Consider the following 22,662-nt stretch of genomic DNA (forward strand, 5'->3'; position numbering starts at 1 on the left):
AATATAGTGTAAAAGAGTTGGAAACAACTGCCACACAATGCAATTGTGTGTCATTTTTTTTAAATGTTTTATTTTCCAATATTTTCCTGGAGCATACCTTGACTGATTTGGATTTCAGTAAAAATGTAGTGAAGATTTCATCTGACAACAAGTAAAAATAAAGGTGAGTAAAAATGACAAACTGCTGACAAAGTAAAGTTGTAAATTCTTTTCTTATTTTTCCTGTTCCTTGTTTTCGTCTAGATTACTACTTTTATCGTTTGAAACATTACAAAATGCTCTTTATCGTTAAGTTTTTATAAAATTATCAGTAAAGAATATTTGCAAAGGTTGATAGCCCTGTTTGTATGGCGTTTGGTGATAGTGCATTAAGGAAATAATTCCTTTTGGAGTCTACAGGAGCCTCAAGTGCTGAAAATCCGCAGGATATTACAGTACTAATACATCTCTTATTTTTTCTTGTACTTCATAGGGGCAGATTCAATTTGGCGCAATGTGACTCTAAGGACAGCAAAGCATGAAAAAGGAGTAACTACATCTGGCCAATACCATGTTGCATTGAAGGGGGAGGTAAATTAAAATGTGGGGACAGATTTATAGTTGAAGTCGGGCATGTCTTAGATCAACTTTAAATTGCAATATAAAAATCAAGTATCATCATCATCATCATTTATTCATATAGCGCCACTAATTCCACAGCGCTGTACAGAGAACTCATTCACATCAGTCCCTGCCCCATTGGAGCTTACAGTCTAAATTCCCTAATATAGACACACACACAGACACAGACAGACAGAGTGGGAGACAGACAGGCAGAGAGGGAGACAGACAGACAGAGACTAGGGTCAAATTTGATAGCAGCCAATTAACCTACCAGTATGTTTTTGGAGTGTGCTAGATGAAAAAACAGACAGTATTTAACTTATGTGCAAAATAATAATTTGCACCCTGTGCATTGTACCATGATTTGTCCTGGATGAACATTTACTCCTTTCTTTGCCTTATAATCCTTAATAACTCAGGCCACATGTGTCTGCAGAGACGCATCACGTCAGAGTGTTTACAAAAATTTCTCCTGGACAAAACCATGTTACAATGCAAAGGGTGCAAATTAGTTTATTATTTTACACATAAGATAAATACTGGCTCTTTTTTCATGTAGGACACAAATACTTGATAGCTTATTTGTACTTTGAAATTTAAAGTTGATCTAGAAAATGCCTTACCCCAACTACAAATCTGCCATCACATTTAAATGTATCTCCCCCTCCAATACAACATGGTTTTGCCAAGGTTCAAAGTTACTCAATTGTTTTGCTTTACTTTACTTAATGAATCAGGCCAAAGTGTGTACTTTCTAAGCAAAAGGGTATATTTTATGTATAAAGTAACGAAGTGTAAATGGAGGTAGATCTGGACAGCTGTATAGACCTAGTGACTTACTGTTACTGCAAGAAAGTACAGAAAACATGGTCATAAAGCACTAGACTTCCTTACAACCTAAAATAATCATACTTGTCTTACTCAATCAGTAACATAATCTCAATGTCTGAAACATAAAAAAAAGAATATTGGAAATCCTATGACTTCTCGACACCAGCCCAATCCACAAAATATCTCATGCAGTATTGTGCAAAATGCTTTTAGTATCAAGGGTAAAGGTAAATCATAACAAAAAGTATGGTTTTCTTCCCTATGCCAAAACATACAACAAAGAAGAATAATAATGTCTATATAAAAAATATTCCCCTTTGATCCATATTTCATAAAATAGAATAACGTGCACAGGTTACAGCAATTTTCGTCTCCCACTGAAAAGTACATTACCAAAAGCATACTTTAGTGATAACTCCACCCCTACTCTAAAGAGAGAATGTAGACATGAGAATCTACTCTATTGTGGAATCCTGCAGAACGTGCTTCTCTAGTGGGCTACTGTGTTAAACTCTTTCAAGATCATCTAGCATAGAGGGGACAATGTTTTACTGAACTTGCATTCTATCAAAGACAATGACAGCACAGATGGATGGACTGCGGGAGAGTTCTCCTCTATCAGGCAAACCTCGCCAATTTATACTTCGATTGTTACCTGATGGATTCTGTGATGAAACAAAACAGCAGCTTAGATTGGCCATACCTGTGGTAAGAGCCTCTTTTCATGACTTTATATGCACATGCCTAGCTCCCAACTTTTGAATATGATTTGAAAGAACACTTTGCTGCTGGACACACACATTTAAACAATTCAAGTGTGGTGCAGTATAGGCAGAACTTGGTGCTCTATAACTCACTTAGTATGGCTATGTCCTTTTTTAAAAAAATGTGTGTCTTTAATAAATATTAACCTAAAAAACATAGATAATTAAAATAAATAATAAAATAAAGAAATAATAATAATAATAATAATAATAATAATAATAATAATAATGAAACATGAAAACTGTACAATCTTATATGCAGAACGTGTGAAATTGTACTGTAAAGTTCATCAATATTGGAAAAATTGGGTAACTTGGAGAAAAGCAAAAATCCAAGTATAGGTCATTAAAAGCAAGGACTGTTTCTGGATTATAGGGACAATATTTAACTAAAGAAATGTACAATAACAAAACAGTGCTAGTAATATAATTGATACATACTTTGAAGGCATTTTAAAAGCAATGGACAAGTTAGACATTTGAATTATATTAGACACACTTAAACATTTGTAGAAAAATCATCTCATTTATTGGGAGTTTAGTTTTTGCAATGAAATGTTAAAAATATATAAATGGAAGAAAAAAGTAATGAAGGCTTGTATTGAGGTCTGTGACATAACCAGAACACAAATGCTTATATTTATCATTTAATAGCTATCTGTTATTACTGATAATTGCAGCCTGGACTTGCTGGGACCTATAGTGCACCAATTCAAAATAGTGTCTTTCTCACATTTAACACTTTTATTACCCCACACCTACTGCCCAGGAGTGTGGGAAGAGCCCAATCTTTCAGCATGGGAATGGGTACCCATAGGGAAGGGGTCTACTACATCTCCCTAGGAAATCCAGACCTGTGCTGGCCATGATGGGGCTGGTAGCACTATAGCAGAGTAGTCTGCAGCATGGTGTCCCCCTGCCATAATGACAACCAGCCCCAGGCTGGTCAGCACAGGGCTGACATAACCTAGTGCTCGTTCTAGTAAACTCAAGAGGACCTCACATTTTTTTGTACCCCTGATTTTGCTAGTACCAGCACTAGGCTGTCAGTACTAGGGTGAATCTGATTTGAGAGCATAGGGACCACGCTGTTTTTAACCCTTTGTGTGTCGATGACTTACGGGTTTGCCAGCTGCCAGTCCAAGTTTTTAGGTGTTGTGGAAGGCACCGTGGGGTGGTGTACTTTTTACTTTTATTATTGTTTTTCTTTCTTAACACTGTTTGTGCCTTATAGCCACTGGACCCGCAGGCATTGCTCATTTAATGTCAGTGTTGTGTTTGTCGGCGTTGTCATTGCCAGCAATCACACTGTTTTCTCAGTGTAGGTCAAATGAAAATGTCGGCATTTGCCCTGTCAACATTTTCATGATGGCAGGGTAAGTGTCCCTATCTGCCACCATTGCCTGGCTGATTTTGTTACCTCTTCTCTTTCACTTTTCCCTCCCGCTACCTCTGCTGTCTCTCCTTTCACTGACTTTTTCCTTAACCACCATTACCTCACCTCACTTAACCTCTCACCGCTCACTGTCCTTTCTTTCTGTCAAAATTTTCAATTGTCTATTTCACACTTATCTCTACCACTAATATAATTTACTCCTTTCTCCCTTCTGTCTATTTCCGTTTTTCAACCTTTTAATATTCTCCCAATTGCTCCCTCCCCCTTTGCCCCTTATTTAAAACCCTGCCCCTCTTCAAACAAATATGTTGGAAATACTTTTATGTAAATAATGATGTCCTTTGCCCTTTTATTAGGAGGATACTATAGATTTTTCCTTAGTAGAATCGGATACAGTGATATCACTTAAGGAAGAGAGAAACAATTTAAAATATGCTTGATCTTGATTTCTTTTAAGCAAATACTTGTACAGATATGTTATATATGTTAAACTCACAGTTCTATTTGTAATTTGGTCATATGCTTAGGTCTTCTGCGACATTGTCCTGTATAAAATGCAAGAGTTGGTTAGGTGCAGGATAGGAAAATTACAGTTCCCAAGGACACTGTGAGCCAGCAAACCACAAAAATAAACTGGGCAAAAAAGTTTGCAGCAGTTTGGCATTTGGAGAGGCTGGTTTCTTAGTGGGAGTAGAGCAGGCCAACTAGTGGCTCTCCAGGTGTTGTGAAGCTACAAGTCCCAGCATGGCCTGCCAGCTATTAGCTGGCTATATATTGACAAAGCATGCTGGGGCTTTACAGTCTCACAACACCTGGAGACCCACAAGTTGGCCAGATCTGAAATAGAGGATGAGCCCTTTAGAAATCCCTGAGTTGATATTAAGACTAGTCTATCTATTAAAGTAAAAAATAAATAAAACAGCCGCACTCATTAGCTAGACTCTCATACTAGAATATCTAAGAATAAGCTAGACCAAAGTACACTATATGGACAAAAGTATTTGGACGCTTGATCACTATACCAACAGGGACTGTAATGACATTAAAATCAAATAAATATACTTTAATATGGAGTTGGTCCAACCTTTTGCAGCGATAACAGCTTCCACTCTTCTTGGAAGGTTTTCCACAAGATGTTGGAGTGTTTCTGTGGGAATTTGTGCCCATTCTGTAAAGTATTTATGAGTACAGGCACTGATGTTGGACGAGAAGACCTGGCTCGCAATCTCCGTTCCATTTCATCCCAAAGGTGTTCTATGGGGTTGTCACGGGCACTAGGAGTCTTTACCCAGGGATCACCAGATGGTAGGCTTACCAGAGCAATGTAGATGGTAATAGGGTACTCTGGTAGCTGGGTGATCACGGAACATGAAATGATGGCCGATGAGATGCTCAGGAAAGTCTATGACTAGCAACACTGGTAATAATGAGGTAATGATACACAAGGAACTGTATGGACAAGGACACGTGAAGGTAGTCAGTGGTCTGCGATAGCAAGTTGTACCACTGCTATAGTGAGGAGGAATGTCCAACAGAAACAAGGAGGTGATGAGAGTCAGCGGTCTGCGGGTAGCAAGTTGTACCGCTGTCTGAGTGAAGGAATGGAATCCAAGTGGAGGTATCCAGGTAGTCAGTGGTCTGCGGTAGCAAGTTGTACCACTGCTATGTGAGAGAATAATGGAACAGGTGATACCGGAAACAGGGATCAGTGGTCTGACATCAGCAAGTTGTACCACTGAATATATATGTGAGGAGGTGCACGGGGGAAGACTGCAACACAGGATATACACAGGCACCTTATACACGATCCACAGTAATATGCACAATATAGATATATATATATGTAAATGACTGATCAGGTCTGCAATCTAGAAAGTCTCTTGAAGTAGTCCAGCACAATGATAACACAGTCAATGATGGCAATAGACTCAGCGGATAGCAGACTCCAGAGAGAACCAAACACAGTCCAGCAAGATATGCAATACACAGCACAGTCAATGAAAAGTATGCATACCGTGGTTCAGCAGTAGCAGTCAGATGGGATTGCAGCGGTACCTGAGCGGCTGGAGGCCGACTGGATAGGAAGTCCCTGGATAGGTGAAGCAGCGGTCTAGCAGGTGCAGCGCACAGGTGAGTAGACCGACAGGGACACGAATCCACAGGAGTCAGCAACACGTGGAACTGGACTCATAGGAAACCCAGGAGAATGGAGATGATCCAGCAGAGGGTAGTAGAAGAGATACAAATCCAATGCTGACAGGAGGGTAGAGACCAGTGGAACACGTGAAGGCGTGGAGAGTGGATCAGCAGGAGATGGACGATAGCGCTGACCACAGCGGCAGGACTCAGCGGCACACGGAGGTAACCAGTAGCAACCACAGGAACCAACAGCGATGGGAAACAGGAGTGCAGCGCAGGGCAGGAGCTGTAGATCACGAAGTGTAGCAGATGGTAATGAAAAGCGGCAGTCTCGAGGAAGTCACAGCGAAGATGAGATGAGAGTGTAGTGCACGGAGGCAGCGGATAGTAATCAGCTGGCAGTCACGATGTTGAACACAGGCGAGTTGCAAGCAGGAGACTGTAGTGCACAGAGGCAGCGGATAGTAGTCAGCTGGCAGTCACGATGTTGAACACAGGCGAGTTGCAAGCAGGAGACTGTAGTGCTAGGAGGCAGCGGATAGCAATGAGCAAACAGTCACATTGATATAAAATAACGTTGAAGTGGTGTAGAAGACTGTAGTGCACGGAGGCAGCGGATAGGAATCAGCAAACAGTCATGATGATACAGTTGATGGTAGAAGTGGTATGGAACCACAGTAGTAGAAGTGGTTTGGAAACCACAGGAATCAGCAGCGCTGAATACACGAGTAATACAGGAACACCTTCAGAGACTCATGAGGAATGAGACTCCAAGATCAGGCCACGTGGTAGTGACCACAGGTGCTTAATATAGGGAGGTTGCCTGATCTGCCAATTAAGTTAAAGGAGTATACACTGAAGTATAGAAAAGGGCTGCGCATGCGCAGACCCTCAGGATGGTGGACGGCCACGGTTCCTAAATGTCCGGGAAGAGGCACTCACGGTCCGGTGAGTGACAGTACCCCCCCTTTTAAAGGTGGGCACAGAACGCCTGGAACCGGGCTTGTCCGGATTTTTGGAGTAAAACTTCTTCAAAAGGGCAGGAGCATTAAGATCTTCAGCTTTGATCCAAGAGCGCTCCTCAGGACCAAAGCCCTTCCAATGAACGAGGAAGTGGAGGACTCCTCGCGAAATTTTTGCATCTAGTACCTCGGTAATCTCAAAATCCTCCTCCTGATGAACTTGAACTGGCTGCGGAGCTGAGGGAGGAGTTGAAAAACGGTTGATAATAAGAGGTTTGAGCAAAGATACATGGAAGGCATTAGAAATCCGAAGACTCTTAGGAAGAAGGAGTTTCACACATACTGGATTGATAACTTGAATGATCCTATATGGACCAATAAAACGAGGGGCGAATTTCATGGATGGAACCTTCAAACGAATATTTTTTGTGGATAACCAGACACGATCTCCAATTTTTAGTGGTGGAATAGCCCGCCTCTTTTTATCAGCGAAAGATTTATATTTGACAGATGTCTTCTTTAAACAGGTTCTGACCTGAGACCAGATATTTTTAAAGGTCTGACAAACCGTCTCCACCGCAGGAACTTGGGTGGGCGGGAGGGCAGGAAATTCTGGAAAAGACGGATGGTGACCGTGAACCACCAGCACTTGACTTTTTGAAGATGACTCCTGAGATCCATCTTCAACGTCCGATGACGTCACGAACGCCCGATGAGGAGGAAGGCGTTCAGACTGAACCTTATCACACAGATCCGTAGATGAAGGATCCTGTGGAGGAGGACCTGGTGGAATAGACGAATGCTGTCTTTTGAATGAACCCACTTGAGAGAGACAACGATGATGACATTCAGCTCCCCAAGATGTAACTTGAGAAGTGCGCCAGTCAATCTGGGGAGAGTGACACTGAAGCCATGGAAGGCCTAAGACAATCGGACTTGTCGTAACAGGAAGAATTAAAAACGAAATCTCTTCATGGTGTAGCCCACCAATCTGAAGCGTTACTGGAGACGTACTCTGGGTGATGAGACCATTGATGAGACGTGATCCATCCATAGCAGTCACAGTAATCGGTGTTTTCAAAGTAATCACTGGTAGGGACCATTGATTCACTAATGATTTGGAAATGAAATTTCCTGCTGCTCCGGAATCAATCAATGCCTGTGACTCAAAGGCTTTGGTAGCACAGGAAATCGTAACATCAAAGGCGCAGACTTTAGATTTCATGGAAGATGGAGAGGACTCCAGGAACCCTAACCTTATCTCCCCAGTATTGGTTAGAGCCCGGCATTTCCTGGGACAAGAATTGAGCATATGCGTAGAATCGGCACAATAGATACAAAGTCTATTCTTTATTCTTCGGTCCCTCTCCTCTAAAGTTAATTTGGAGCGACCTATCTCCATGGGTATCACCGGAGATGAAGCTGGGTGAAATTGAGGATTTGAGAGAAGAGGTGTTTTAGCAGAAGTCGTTTTCTCAGCCTCTCTTTCACGAAAACTCGTATCAACACGATGGCATAGAGAGATCAAATCTTCAAGTGACGAAGGAAGCTCTTGGGTAGTCAGTGCATCTTTAATTTTATCGGAAAGCCCCTGCCAGAAGGCGGCAACTAGGGCTTCAGTGTTCCACTGAAGTTCAGAGGCTAAGATCCTAAATTGAATGACGTACTGGCCTACAGTATGAGATCCTTGTCGCAGACGGAGGAGGCTGGAAGCAGCGGAGGTCACACGACCTGGTTCATCGAACACACTTCGGAATGTAGAAATGAATTTGGCACTATCTTGTAATATTGGATCGTTCCTCTCCCACAGAGGGGAGGCCCAAGCCAGGGCTTGTCCTGAAAACAAAGAGATAAGATAGGCCACTCTGGAACGATGGGTAGAAAAATTTTGAGGTTGGAGCTCAAAATGGACTGAACATTGGTTAAGGAAACCCCTACAAGTTTTGGGGTCTCCATCGTACTTTGACGGAGTAGGCAGGTGAAGCGTGGAAGCTATAGACACCTGGGATGGCAATGGGGAAACGGAGGAAAGCACAGGAGCTTCAGTAGTAGCTGTCACAGTCTGTCCAGATGTTCCTTGGGAGGTTAATGACTGATAACACTGAAGTAACAGCTGTTGGCGGGCATCCTGTTGCTCCACACGGCTAACCAGATGTTGCAGCATCTCTTTGGCGGTAGGTTCCACATCTGGGTCTGTCATGGCCTGATCTTACTGTCACGGGCACTAGGAGTCTTTACCCAGGGATCACCAGATGGTAGGCTTACCAGAGCAATGTAGATGGTAATAGGGTACTCTGGTAGCTGGGTGATCACGGAACATGAAATGATGGCCGATGAGATGCTCAGGAAAGTCTATGACTAGCAACACTGGTAATAATGAGGTAATGATACACAAGGAACTGTATGGACAAGGACACGTGAAGGTAGTCAGTGGTCTGCGATAGCAAGTTGTACCACTGCTATAGTGAGGAGGAATGTCCAACAGAAACAAGGAGGTGATGAGAGTCAGCGGTCTGCGGGTAGCAAGTTGTACCGCTGTCTGAGTGAAGGAATGGAATCCAAGTGGAGGTATCCAGGTAGTCAGTGGTCTGCGGTAGCAAGTTGTACCACTGCTATGTGAGAGAATAATGGAACAGGTGATACCGGAAACAGGGATCAGTGGTCTGACATCAGCAAGTTGTACCACTGAATATATATGTGAGGAGGTGCACGGGGGAAGACTGCAACACAGGATATACACAGGCACCTTATACACGATCCACAGTAATATGCACAATATAGATATATATATATGTAAATGACTGATCAGGTCTGCAATCTAGAAAGTCTCTTGAAGTAGTCCAGCACAATGATAACACAGTCAATGATGGCAATAGACTCAGCGGATAGCAGACTCCAGAGAGAACCAAACACAGTCCAGCAAGATATGCAATACACAGCACAGTCAATGAAAAGTATGCATACCGTGGTTCAGCAGTAGCAGTCAGATGGGATTGCAGCGGTACCTGAGCGGCTGGAGGCCGACTGGATAGGAAGTCCCTGGATAGGTGAAGCAGCGGTCTAGCAGGTGCAGCGCACAGGTGAGTAGACCGACAGGGACACGAATCCACAGGAGTCAGCAACACGTGGAACTGGACTCATAGGAAACCCAGGAGAATGGAGATGATCCAGCAGAGGGTAGTAGAAGAGATACAAATCCAATGCTGACAGGAGGGTAGAGACCAGTGGAACACGTGAAGGCGTGGAGAGTGGATCAGCAGGAGATGGACGATAGCGCTGACCACAGCGGCAGGACTCAGCGGCACACGGAGGTAACCAGTAGCAACCACAGGAACCAACAGCGATGGGAAACAGGAGTGCAGCGCAGGGCAGGAGCTGTAGATCACGAAGTGTAGCAGATGGTAATGAAAAGCGGCAGTCTCGAGGAAGTCACAGCGAAGATGAGATGAGAGTGTAGTGCACGGAGGCAGCGGATAGTAATCAGCTGGCAGTCACGATGTTGAACACAGGCGAGTTGCAAGCAGGAGACTGTAGTGCACAGAGGCAGCGGATAGTAGTCAGCTGGCAGTCACGATGTTGAACACAGGCGAGTTGCAAGCAGGAGACTGTAGTGCACGGAGGCAGCGGATAGCAATGAGCAAACAGTCACATTGATATAAAATAACGTTGAAGTGGTGTAGAAGACTGTAGTGCACGGAGGCAGCGGATAGGAATCAGCAAACAGTCATGATGATACAGTTGATGGTAGAAGTGGTATGGAACCACAGTAGTAGAAGTGGTTTGGAAACCACAGGAATCAGCAGCGCTGAATACACGAGTAATACAGGAACACCTTCAGAGACTCATGAGGAATGAGACTCCAAGATCAGGCCACGTGGTAGTGACCACAGGTGCTTAATATAGGGAGGTTGCCTGATCTGCCAATTAAGTTAAAGGAGTATACACTGAAGTATAGAAAAGGGCTGCGCATGCGCAGACCCTCAGGATGGTGGACGGCCACGGTTCCTAAATGTCCGGGAAGAGGCACTCACGGTCCGGTGAGTGACAGGGGTTGAGGTCAGGGCTCTGTGCGGGCCAGTCAAGTTCTTCCACGCCAAACCCATCAAACCATATCTTTGTAATCCATGCTTTGTGCACTGGGCCACAGTCATGGTAGAATAGAAAAAGGACTTCCCCAAACTGTTGTCACAAAGTTGGAAGCATAGCATTGTCCAAAAGGACTCGGTATGTTGAAACATTAAGATTGTCCTTCACTGGAGATAAGGGTGCCTAGCATCTGCCAAACCAAGATTCCCTCATCTGACTGTTAAACAGAGAAGTGTTATTCATCATTCCACAGAACATGCTTCCACTGCTTCACAGTCCAGAGTCAGTGTGCTTTACACCACTGCATCTGATGCTTGTCCATTGGTCTTGGTGATGTGAGGCTTGCATCCAGCTGCTTGGTCATGGAAACCCATTCCATTAAGCCCCCGCTGCATAGTTTTTTGGGCTTACATTAATGCCAGTGAAAGATCGGAACTCTTCAACTATGGAATCAACTGATCGTTGGTGACTTTTACGCACCATATGCCTTAGCAGACAGACAGACAGAGAGGGAGAGACTAGGGTCAATTTTGATAGCAGCCAGTTAACCTACCAGTATGTTTTTGGAGTGTGGGAGGAAACCGGAGCACCTGGAGAAAACCCATGCAAACACAAGGAGAACATAGAAACTCCACACAGGTAAGGCCATGGTCAGGAATCGAACTCATGACCCAACTGTTGTGAGGCAGAAGTGCTAATCACTAGGCCACTGTGCTGCCCATCACCTACAGTTGACTGTGGAATATCCAGCAGGGATGAAATTAAACAAATTGTCTTTTGCAAAGGTGGCTTCCTATCACAGTACCACGCTTGAAGTCATTGAGCTCTTCATACTGACCCATTTTGTATCACAAATGTTTGCAAACGGAGACTGCATGGTTAGGCGTTTGATTTTATACAGCTCTTGCAACGGGTCTGATTGAAACACCTTAATTCAATAATTAACAGGTGTGGCCAAATACTTTTGTCCATATAGTGTATGTATACATTCCCTGTAAGACAGCACCTGTGTCGAATTCCACTCTGGGTTGGCTGAAAGCCCTGTCAATCAAAAAATACATCTGGCCATGCCCAGTATATTTCCTTCAGAGCTCTTGACTCCCTTTAGTAGTGACAAACATACTGACCCATGAAAGAAGAAACACATGGATGCAGATTTCCTCAGGGATATCTACATTAAAAACTACATATCCCCTGGCATTAGTGGGTTTGTTGGTGGAAAGTAATGCTAAGCTAGAAAAATATATTTTCTGAGTTTCAAAGTTCAGTTAGACCACTAATTCTTTTACTCCCCATAGCAAATTGTTGTAGAACTTAATTTTAAAGTATTAGTTCTAATCATTATAATAAACAGAAAACATACCATAAGCTCATACTTGACCTTATGGTTTAAATAAAGTAATACAATTTTTATTATAGTTGTATATTCAAATAATAACCCTTCCTATCTAAACCTGGTATCTTTTAGCTGTGCATGTCCCTGCTTTCGCCTAGAACTGACAGGGCTCGGTATGAGACCAGAATCTGCCCGTTTCTGCTCATACCCTTAACTTACTACAGGCAGCAATTTTTTATTTGCAATGTGACCATATTTGCTTAGAATTTAGTATTATTGCTTCATGTATGGAACACAAACAATCTAAAGTGATGCACTCTAAGGCAAAACATTGTTTTAAAATGTGTTAAGTTTGATTGTCCATTACTTAAAAACATTTGTCTTGCGAAGTATGAGGAAAAATGGAAGGATTATAATTAAATGATTTCTCAAATCGCTTATATTTAAATTGGCCCATTTGTTCAAATTGTTCAATAAAAATATCTAGAATTCATTGGTTCAAATAGTTTTCCTGAAGTTTCATGTAGCAATATTAACACCAAAGTGACGTAACTTCAAAATGGACAGCGTCACCAAGTATGATCCAATAGAATGGATCAGGTCACCCTGGCTTGCCTGAAAATTCAGTTGGCAGATGACCGCTGTGAAGTTTATCTGGCCCAGTTATACCCACTTTGCGTTGGCTGGCAATCCAGTGGTGCCTTGTTAATCCAGGGAAGTATACCCCTTCTAGGGTTTTATAGACACTCAGGCAAATGCAGTTAGAAAAGTAAAAACAGTTACTAGAATATCATAGACAGACTGTAAATGAATGCCAGGCAAGTTTACCACATTATCTGTCCATTATCTTGCTAACTTAAGGGGCTAGATTTACTAAACTGCGGGTTTGAAAAAGTGGGGATGTTGCCTATAGCAACCAATCAGATTCTAGCTATCATTTTGTAGAAGGTACTAAATAAATGAAAGCTAGAATCTGATTGGTTGCTATAGGCAACATCCTCACTTTTTCAAACCCGCAGCTTAGTAAATCTAGCCCAAGGAGTTACAGTCACCTGGGTATCCTGATTTGCTGATCCCGGACACTTGGCCTGATAATTTCTCCTCAACCAGCGTGGTAGGGGTCAAGCCCTAGGTCTCCCTGCTCTAGCAGGCCCACCAAGTAACAAGACCCATGGAGTTCCGATGAGCTGCAAATGTAACAGCAGGATGCTCAGTCTTGTTGCCAGGATGAAAGCAAAAACAACAACAACCTTTCCTGGGTCTCACTATTGCCTCTTTACCCTGTAGTTTTACCACACTACAGTGGCTGGATCAGGAGTAGCCTTACTTAGCGGGACCCTATGAGAATGTCTTTCTCTCAAAAAGGGGTGCTACAGGGCTGCTTTTCTTATAACAATATAACCCTGGCCACCTGCTGGTTTGACTCTGGGCTACCTAGCTGGCCACAACCTGAGACAATGGTGACATATTCAGGTTAATTAAGGGGCAATGCCAGGATGATAAAGTTACACTTCCTGTATTAACCCCTTGCAATCTTTTTAGCTGGAACTTGCCACCAGCTGTTTAGGGCTTTCTGTAGAGACAGAAGGTGGAAGGAATGCAGCACAGCCCATTCACCTGAGACCATTTATGACAATGTATAACACTATCATTACAATACCAACAATATATATTTTTACAATGGGTAACACATTTTGAAAAAGACTCCTATACAGGCATGACCCCAGTAGAGAGAGGATGTCCAGTGGTTTGCGACTTTTATTTACATGTGTCAGACACCCTGCTTTTGCAGCAACTACTGTCATCTTGTGTGTACGATGTGTGATGTATGTGACTAAATTGAAAACTCATGTGGTCACACCGGCAAAAGGGTAGGACCAGTCCCATATCTGTAGCATTTGTAGCAGATAAAAACTCACCCTTGACATCCATTTAGCAGCATACTAGCTATTGTATAATGTACGTATGATGAGAACAAAAATGTTGATTCATCTCAAGAAGCTAATATATTAACTTACATTTTCTGTTTTGATTATATTTTAGTGCCTATCTCAGCTTATGGTATTTTTTTTGGTTTTTGTGAGTTCCATATTCTGCGGGCATTTAGGCAAAATTGAGCTGGATTCAATAACACTTGCTGCAGCTGTAAGTATTTTCAGTATTGTAACTAAATTGAACTGCATCAAAAAAGATTGAAAAATATTTGTATGTATTTAAAAGCTACCCAAAACTTCCATAGTTCAGCATTAATCCACAATATAACTTATCTGAAGTTCAGTGAACCACTTAATCTGGCAGGTCCCCCAACATCTGGAGTTGTCCAATGATGCTGTCTTTGCTCCTCCTGACTTGTATGGTAAAAGCTCATCTCGGCAGGTACAAGGAGAAAAACCATGCTGTGCTTCAAGGGAGGAGGAAACAAATTTAAAATGTGTAGACAGATTTAGGCTGGGTACACACTATAAGGTTTTCAGCCAACCATCTGGCCAATCACACGATTAATGACTATTTGGCCCGATATCACATTAGTGTGTACGCTCCAACAATGAATGATTATTGTTCCAAAGCACATTATATCCTTTCATTTGATTTTTAAACCAAATTAAAATCTCGTTCAACGATGGAACAATGTCGTTCTAATTCTGCAGTGTGTTTGCACTCACCACTGGCAGTGTCCATAGATCTCTATGGAGTGTGCAGAGTCACGATTTTTTCAGGCTATGGTTATGACAGATGAAGAGCACAGATCTGAAGATAAATCTTATAAAACATGTATAGTGAGTACACATGACTTTTTTTTTTTCAGTCGTTAAAATCGTAACAGATTTTAACATTGTAACATCAGGAGAAATTTTCTGTAGTGTGTATCCAGCCTTAGAGTTGGGAAGGATGCACCTCCTAGCGCAATTCTAAATCACAGTATTAACTAGAGATGCTCACTGACCCCCGTGTTTTGGTTTTGTTTTTGTTTTTGGATCTGGATCACCGTCGTGTTTTGGTTTTGGTTTTTCCAAACAGCCATTGCGTGTTTTGGTTTTGGTTTGGTTTTGTTTTGTTTTGCTGTTTTGTTGAAAAATCAATGTTTTTGGTCATAAAGTAACCAAATTTAGTGCTCCACCTGTTTCTTGGATAAGTAAGGTAATTCTAAAGCTAATAAATTAGTAAGAAAACAGTTTAATCCCTGGTAGGCCGTCCTTAATTCTGCACACGAACCTGATTGTCTTCCTCTCCATCTTAGCCTATTGGCAATGCAGTCATCGTCTTTGGGTGTATATTATACTCTACACTTCTAGTTAAATATCTAAAGAAATGGACAAAGGCAGTTTGGTTTCTGTCTCTATAGCCCCCCCCCCCCCCCCCCCCGCCCTCCACTTGTAGTTGAATAGAAAAAAAGCAGCCTGGATAGACTGAACAATCTAAAAAATAAATGGACCAAGGTAGTTTGGTGGCTGTCTCTGACCCCCCCCGCCCTCCACTTGTAGTTGAATAGAAAAAAATCAGCCTGCATAGACTGTAGAATTAGAATATACAAAGAGATGGACAAAGGCTGTTTGGTATCTGTCTGTATCCACCCGCCCCCCATCCACTTGTAGTAAAATAGAATAAAAGCAGCCTGCATAGACTGTAGAACAAGAATATACAAAGAAATGGACAAAGGCAGTTTGGTATCTGTCTGCATCAGCCCCCTCCCCCATCCACTTGTAGTAAAATAGAAAAAAAAGCAGCCTGCATAGACTGTAGAACTAGAATATATAAAGAAATGGACAAAGGCAGTTTGGTATCTGTCTGCATCAGCTCCCCCCCATCCACTTCTAGTAAAATAGAAAAAAAAGCAGCCTGCATAGACTGTAGAATTAGAATATACAAAGAAATGGACAAAGAGAGTTTGGTATCTGTCTGCATCAGATCTCCTCTCCACTAGGAGTAAAATAGAAAACTATTCAGCCGTTATATAATCTAGAATATAAATAGAAATTGAGAAAGGCAATTTGGTATCTGTCTGCATCATAATCATCAACATCCTCATTAGCGCCCTCGTCGCCTACACAAATCTCCCCCTCATCCTCTTCTAATTCCAAAGTGGCATCCTCAATTTGTGTATCACCGGCTACACTCGGGCTGTTCAGGCACACATCAGCAGAACTGCTGAAAGGGCCCCTCCTTATGGGTACACTAACAGAATGCTCACGATTAGACATCCCACTGTTGGATGGACTCTCCACAGGAATTGGTGTCATTTCTGATTCAGAGCAAACATTATCCTTTAATGCCTTACTGTTATCTTGCAGCTCAGCTTTGACGCATAACAGTAGTTGTGCACTACATGTAGGCTCGGTAACATTTTTGGATCTGCCACTATTAGAGAAATACGAAGGCCTCATTCTCTCTTTGCCACTGCGTGTGTAGAATGGCATGTTGGCAATTTTTTTTTTATCGCCAGTTAACTTTTCTTCAGTTACACTTCTGTTTCGCTTCAACACAGTAAATTTTTTTTTTGGTGTGTGCTTTTTTGTCTGATTTCAAAAGACGGTGTAGTTTGACATCGCCTTTCCCAGATGACGTACTGGGAACACTACCATCAGGACTGGTGACAGAACCTGGTTGCTCATTTTGCTCATATGTGGACTGCTTTGAAACCATTCTGAGCCCAAAGCACTTGTAGTGCTACAAATTGTTTTAGATACTGCTGCCAAATAGGACTTTTGACAGCCAGAAAAATTTCTGCAAAACAATGGGGGACACCCCAAAAGCAATTGGCAGTGCTAAATATATTCTTTTGACACTGCTGCCAAATAGAACTTTTTTGACAGGCAGAAAAATTTCTGCAAAAGAATGGGGGACACCCCAACAGCACTTGGGAGTGCCAGAAACTGAACAAAAAAAACCACTCCTCTCTTCTCCTCTTACTGCGGTAACAACTGGTATTAAGATTACAATTGTATTGAATACAAACAATAATGTGTCCAATTACTGCACTGTCCCTGCGCTGATATAGCCAGTGTGACCTAACCCTGCTTTCTCCCTCTGTCAAATTGCGATGGATTGCTGTGGAGGCTGATATTTATGCTTTTCAAATCTCGCGAGAACCAAGCTCAGAAAAAGGAATACGTCACAATGACGTTTTGCCTCGATTTCGAATCTGAAAGGGGCGGCCGAGTACCGAGCCTACTCGGCTCGGTACTCGGATAGGCTAAATTCAGATGAATTCGGATCTCGGGAACCGAGTCCGCCCATCTCTAGTATTAACATAAAGCTGCTCAGTATTTGTGTGCTATTTGTTACTTCTGTCTATAGATATCTAAGAAATGTACAGATATTCTCCAAAGACCAAATTGTACTAAAAGGAAAAGAATCATGATCTAATAATACAAATCAAAAGTATGCAATCACCATCATCAGCATCAACATATATTTATATAGCGCTAGCAAATTCTGTAGTTAGTCCTGCAATTTGAATTAATAAAACCCACTTCAGATATCTATTATGTTTTATTTGACACAACCGATTAAAATTGTACTTTTAAAGGCCATTCCCTTTTAAAATAGTAGCATGACAGCAATACCGAGGACACGTATTTCTCCTTAGCTCCATGTTCTAGTGTGCTTTTTACTAGTATTGGTGCCCCATTTGGCCCTTCTCATTTAATAGGTAGTTCACTCAGGTGTACGGGCACTACATTCTGGCTGCCTCTTGGGGCTCTCCTACTTCCATTGGACATACCTTTAACCAGGCGAACGGAGGACCCTCACCTGGCACCCTCATCATTGACGGTGAGCTCCGGTGCCATATATACCACCAGAGCCGTAACTAGGGTGGTGCGGGCGGTGCCGTCACCCAGGGCGCAAGCCCGAGGGCGCGCAGCAGCCGCCCGCTACCTTCTCCTCTGTGGCACATAGTAAAAAAAAAATATAAAAAATAATAATTGCGGTACCCCCCCCCCACCACACACACGAGTCGCCGGAGGGGGGGTCGGGTACCGCAAGAGGGGGGAGGGGCTAGTGTGGTGGCTGGTCTCCTCCCTCCCTCTTATGTGTGGCCTGCTCTGTGTCACATGGGACATGCACCACATGACAGGTGCCGTCCCATGTGTGAAGGGGATGAAGACTGCACAGCTCGTGGATGCTAAAGGGTAAGTTTGGGGGGGTGGTTGTAATATATTAAGGGTGTGCACCGGCACTTTTAGTGTTTTGGGTTTTGGGTTCTGATTAGCTTGAGGTTTTGGGTTCTGATTTGTTTTCCCAAAACACCTGACGAAAGGTTTTGGTTCTGATTTCGGGTTTTGGGTTCTGATTTATATTTAAAAAAGCATAAAAAGCACTAAAATCCAGTTTTTTGTGTTTTTTCCCACTCCTACGCTATTATTAACCTCAATAACATTCAATAACAATCATTTCCACTAATTTCCAGTCTATTTTGAACACGTCACACCTAACAATATTGTTTTTAGTCCAAAACGTTGCACCGAGGTAGCTTTCTGGACTGCGTAGTGAAGTGGCCCCGGTACCCAATTTGGTACCGGGGCCACAATACCTCCTCCAACTGGTCTAAATTCCACTGCACATATGGCTGCTCCTACATTCTCTGCAGCATATAGACTGAGGGTGTAGTTCGAGCGCATCACTACCTCTTGTTTTCGACGACCATGGTACAGAGCATTCATCATTGAGATCCCATCAAGTATGTCAAAGACAGACAGCGTTGAAGTGTTATTTGTTGACTTTGGGAACAAAAAAACTGTCCCTGTTGCAAATCTTCGTGCAATGAAAAGTGACTTTTTCATTTAAAGGCTCAAGCTTTCAAGTGTAGTGTTTATAACATCATTACACCAACAGGTAAAAATCCTTTTAACTTGGATAATGGAGCCACAAAGGAAATTGCCCATATGTAATGCCCGCACAATGTTACTGGCGTTGTCTGACACCACAAATCCCCAGGAGAGTCTAAGTGCGGTAAACCATCAACCGTCTAAATCCCACTCCACTGATGGCGGACACCGGATGCACGTCTAACACCGACATAGCTGTTAAGGCCGCAGTAATCCGCTTTGCTATAGGATGACTACTTTGTGCTCATGGCAAACAACTGTTGGACGGTCACATAATGCCAAAAAAAGATTTGCAAGATGGAATTGTCCTTGGGCCCTCCCACCCACCCTTATGTTGTTGAAATAGGACATGCGCACTTTAACAAATCAATCATTTCAGCGAAAGGGCCTACCAAACTGTGGCTGAAATGATTGGTTTGTTTGGGCCCCCACACCAAAAAAGCTATTCATCTCTCCCTGTACAAACTAAACAGGCTCTACTGAGGCAAGATGTCGTCCTCATCCTCATCCTCTGATTCCTCTCCCCCTTCAGTGTGTACTTCCTCATCCTCACACATTATCAATTCGTCCCCGCTGGACTCCACAACCACAGGTCCCTCTGCAGGATCTGGAGGCCAGTGCTGTATTTGATTGAGGAATTGATAATTCATTTTTATGAACATCATTTTTTCAACGTTCTGCGGCAGCAACCTCCTTCGCCACTCACTGACCAGGTTCCCCGCTGCACTAAAAACTCTTTCCGAGTACACACTGGAGGGGGACAACTCAGGTAAAATAGAGCCAGTTTGTACAGGGACTTCCAAACTGCCTTTTTTTCATGCCAGTAACAATATGGACTGTGTGACATGTCTATTTGGATGGTGTCAGAAAAATAATCCTCCACCATTTTTTCTATTGTGACAGCATCCAATGCAGCGACAGTAGACATGTCTGCAATGGTTGGCAGGTCCTTCAGTCCGGCCAGATGTTGTCGGCATCCCCGCTAGTGGGTCTTTTAGGAAAACTGAGCTTTTTCCTCGCAGCCTTAGGTGTGGAAGAAAATGAAGGTGGAGCTGTTGGCATGTCACGGTCCTCTTCAGAGGACAATTTCCTGACCAGCAGGTCTTTGCACCTCTGTAGACTTGTGTCCGCCGGAAACAGAGACACAACATACGCTTTAAACCGAGGATCGAGCACGGTGGCCAGAATGTATTCCTCTGACTTTAAAAGAGTGACCACCCTCGGATCCTGGCAAAGTGTACGAAGGGCTTCATCCACAAGAGCTACATGCTTGGTGGAATCGCAATGGTTTACCAGCTCCTCCCTCACTTTCTCTTGTAATATAGATTGCAGTACCTATTCTCTTGCACTGCTTAAAAATTGAACGTATTAAATGTTATAGAGATTGCAGTACCTATTCTCTTGCACTGCTTAAAAATTGAACGTAGTAAATGTAATATAGATTGCAGTACCTATTCTCTTGCACTGCTTAAAAATTGAACGTAGTAAATGTAATATAGATTGCAGTACCTATTCTCTGGAACTGCTTAAAAAATCAACGTAGTAAATGTAATATAGATTACAGTACCTATTCTCTTGCACTGCTTAAAAATTGAACATAGTAAATGTAATATAGATTGCAGTACCTATTCTCTGGAACTGCTTAAAAATCAACGTAGTAAATGTAATATAGATTGCAGTACCTATTCTCTGGAACTGCTTAAAAATTGAACGTATTAAATGTAATATAGATTGCAGTACCTATTCTCTGGAACTGCTTAAAAAATCAACGTAGTAAATGTAATATAGATTGCAGTACCTATTCTCTTGCACTGCTTAAAAATTGAACGTAGTAAATGTAATATAGATTGCAGTACCTATTCTCTGGAACTGCTTAAACAATCAACGTAGTAAATGTAATATAGATTGCAGTACCTATTCTCTTGCACTGCTTAAAAATTGAACGTAGTGAATGTAATATAGATTGCAGTACCTATTCTCTGGAACTGCTTAAAAAATCAACGTAGTAAATGTAATATAGATTGCAGTACCTATTCTCTTGCACTGCTTAAAAATTGAACGTAGTAGATGTAATATAGATTGCAGTACCTATTCTCTGGAACTGCTTAAAAAATCAATGTAGTAAATGTAATATAGATTGCAGTACCTATTATCTGGAACTGCTTAAACAATGAACGTAGTAAATGTAATATAGATTGCAGTACCTATTCTTTAGAACTGCTTAAATATTTATTTTTTTATTAATTTTGTATAATTTTTAAAATAAAATTTGTATGGACTTAGCACAACAAAGCACAGGACTAAAGCAACACTGGACTCAGCAGTACAGACACTGGCCAAAGCACCACTGGACTCAGCAGGACAGAGCACAGGACAAAAGCACCACTGGACTCAGCAGGACAGAGCACAGGACAAAAGCACCACTGGACTCAGCAAGGACAGAGCACTGGACACAGGCATAAAGCACCACTGGACTCAGCAAGGACAGAGCACTGATCACGCAGGAGCACCACTACCCTACACACCCTCCCTCTTCCCTGATGTCAGGCGAAATGAAGATAGCGGCCGCAAGGTGAGTATTTATGACATCCGAGTATCGCGAGATCCGATGCGAGACTTGGATGTCATAGCCTCGTTTTGGATTCCTTTGGAGTACCCAAACAGTGCTCGGATCCCGTCGGATCCGCACTGTTCGGGTGGGCTCGGATTAGCAGAATCCGAGCCCGCTCATCTTTATAATATATTGCTTGTGTGTATATATATATATATATATATATATATATGTATATATATATATATATATATATATATATATATATATATATATATTATGTGTATGTGAGGGGCCACTGTGTGTGTGTATTATGTCTATGTGAGGGGCCACTGTGTGTGTGTATTATGTGTGTGTGAGGGGCCAATGTGTGTGTGAAGGGGATGGCCCAAACCAATATCTTGCCTAGGGCCCCATGAGGTGTAAATCCGGCTCTGATAGATATATATATCATGCATTTGCAAATTTGTGTAGCAGAATTCTTTCAGTAAAGTGCTAGCCACACCCCCACATTAGGTTGGCCACACCCACTTGGCAAATGTCACTCCCACTTCGATGGGGGGCGCCGATGCCCTGTCTCGTCCAGGGCACTGAAATGTCTAGTTACGGCACTGTATACCCCCCAAAGCGAGTCACAACGCAGTGATTCGGCCTTTGTTCCTACTCTCTCTACCCTAAGTCGCGGTGGCTGCAACTCCCCCTGGCCCTCTCCGGATGCCATTTTTCAGACAACTATCATCCTACAATTACTGAGGCAGTTGTCTCACCTACCTGGTCACTGCAATCTGCCCGGGCTTCATAGCACCGGTCCGCTGATCTACATCTCTCCACTGACAGAGCACACTGCTCTGTAGTGGATACTAAGGCAAACTGCAAGTACTGAACATATTACAGTTGAATTGTGACTGGACTCCTGCAGCTGGAGCCTAACATCAACCTCTACTCTTTAAGAGACACTGACAAGCAGCATGAGAAGGGAGCTCTGTCTAACCTACAGGCTTTCTGTACCATCTTGAGCTCCCTTCTGCTTTATACCTGTCATAGGTTGAGGTTGATCTCTTCTGGACTCGCAGTCAACCCCGACGGTTGCAAGCACAGATCTTCCCCCATCAGTGCCACGTGGCTGAGGCCTCTTTCCAGCCCATTCCTGGTTAGTGGGTCATCATT

At 42.6% G+C, this 22,662-nt stretch overlaps 1 protein-coding gene across 1 annotated transcript in view; it reads left to right on the top strand.

The window, feature by feature from the left end:
- Window positions 1–22,662, top strand: part of LOC142139875 (uncharacterized) — a 187,628-nt gene that overhangs the window by 62,043 nt on the left and 102,923 nt on the right. The window contains exon 5 of the mRNA XM_075197734.1: window positions 14,161–14,262. Within this exon, the coding sequence (XP_075053835.1) occupies window positions 14,161–14,262 (102 nt within the window). The remainder of the gene's footprint in view (window positions 1–14,160; window positions 14,263–22,662) is intronic.

The sequence above is a fragment of the Mixophyes fleayi genome, chromosome 2, assembly GCF_038048845.1.
Source record: "Mixophyes fleayi isolate aMixFle1 chromosome 2, aMixFle1.hap1, whole genome shotgun sequence".
Lineage (NCBI taxonomy): Eukaryota > Metazoa > Chordata > Amphibia > Anura > Limnodynastidae > Mixophyes > Mixophyes fleayi.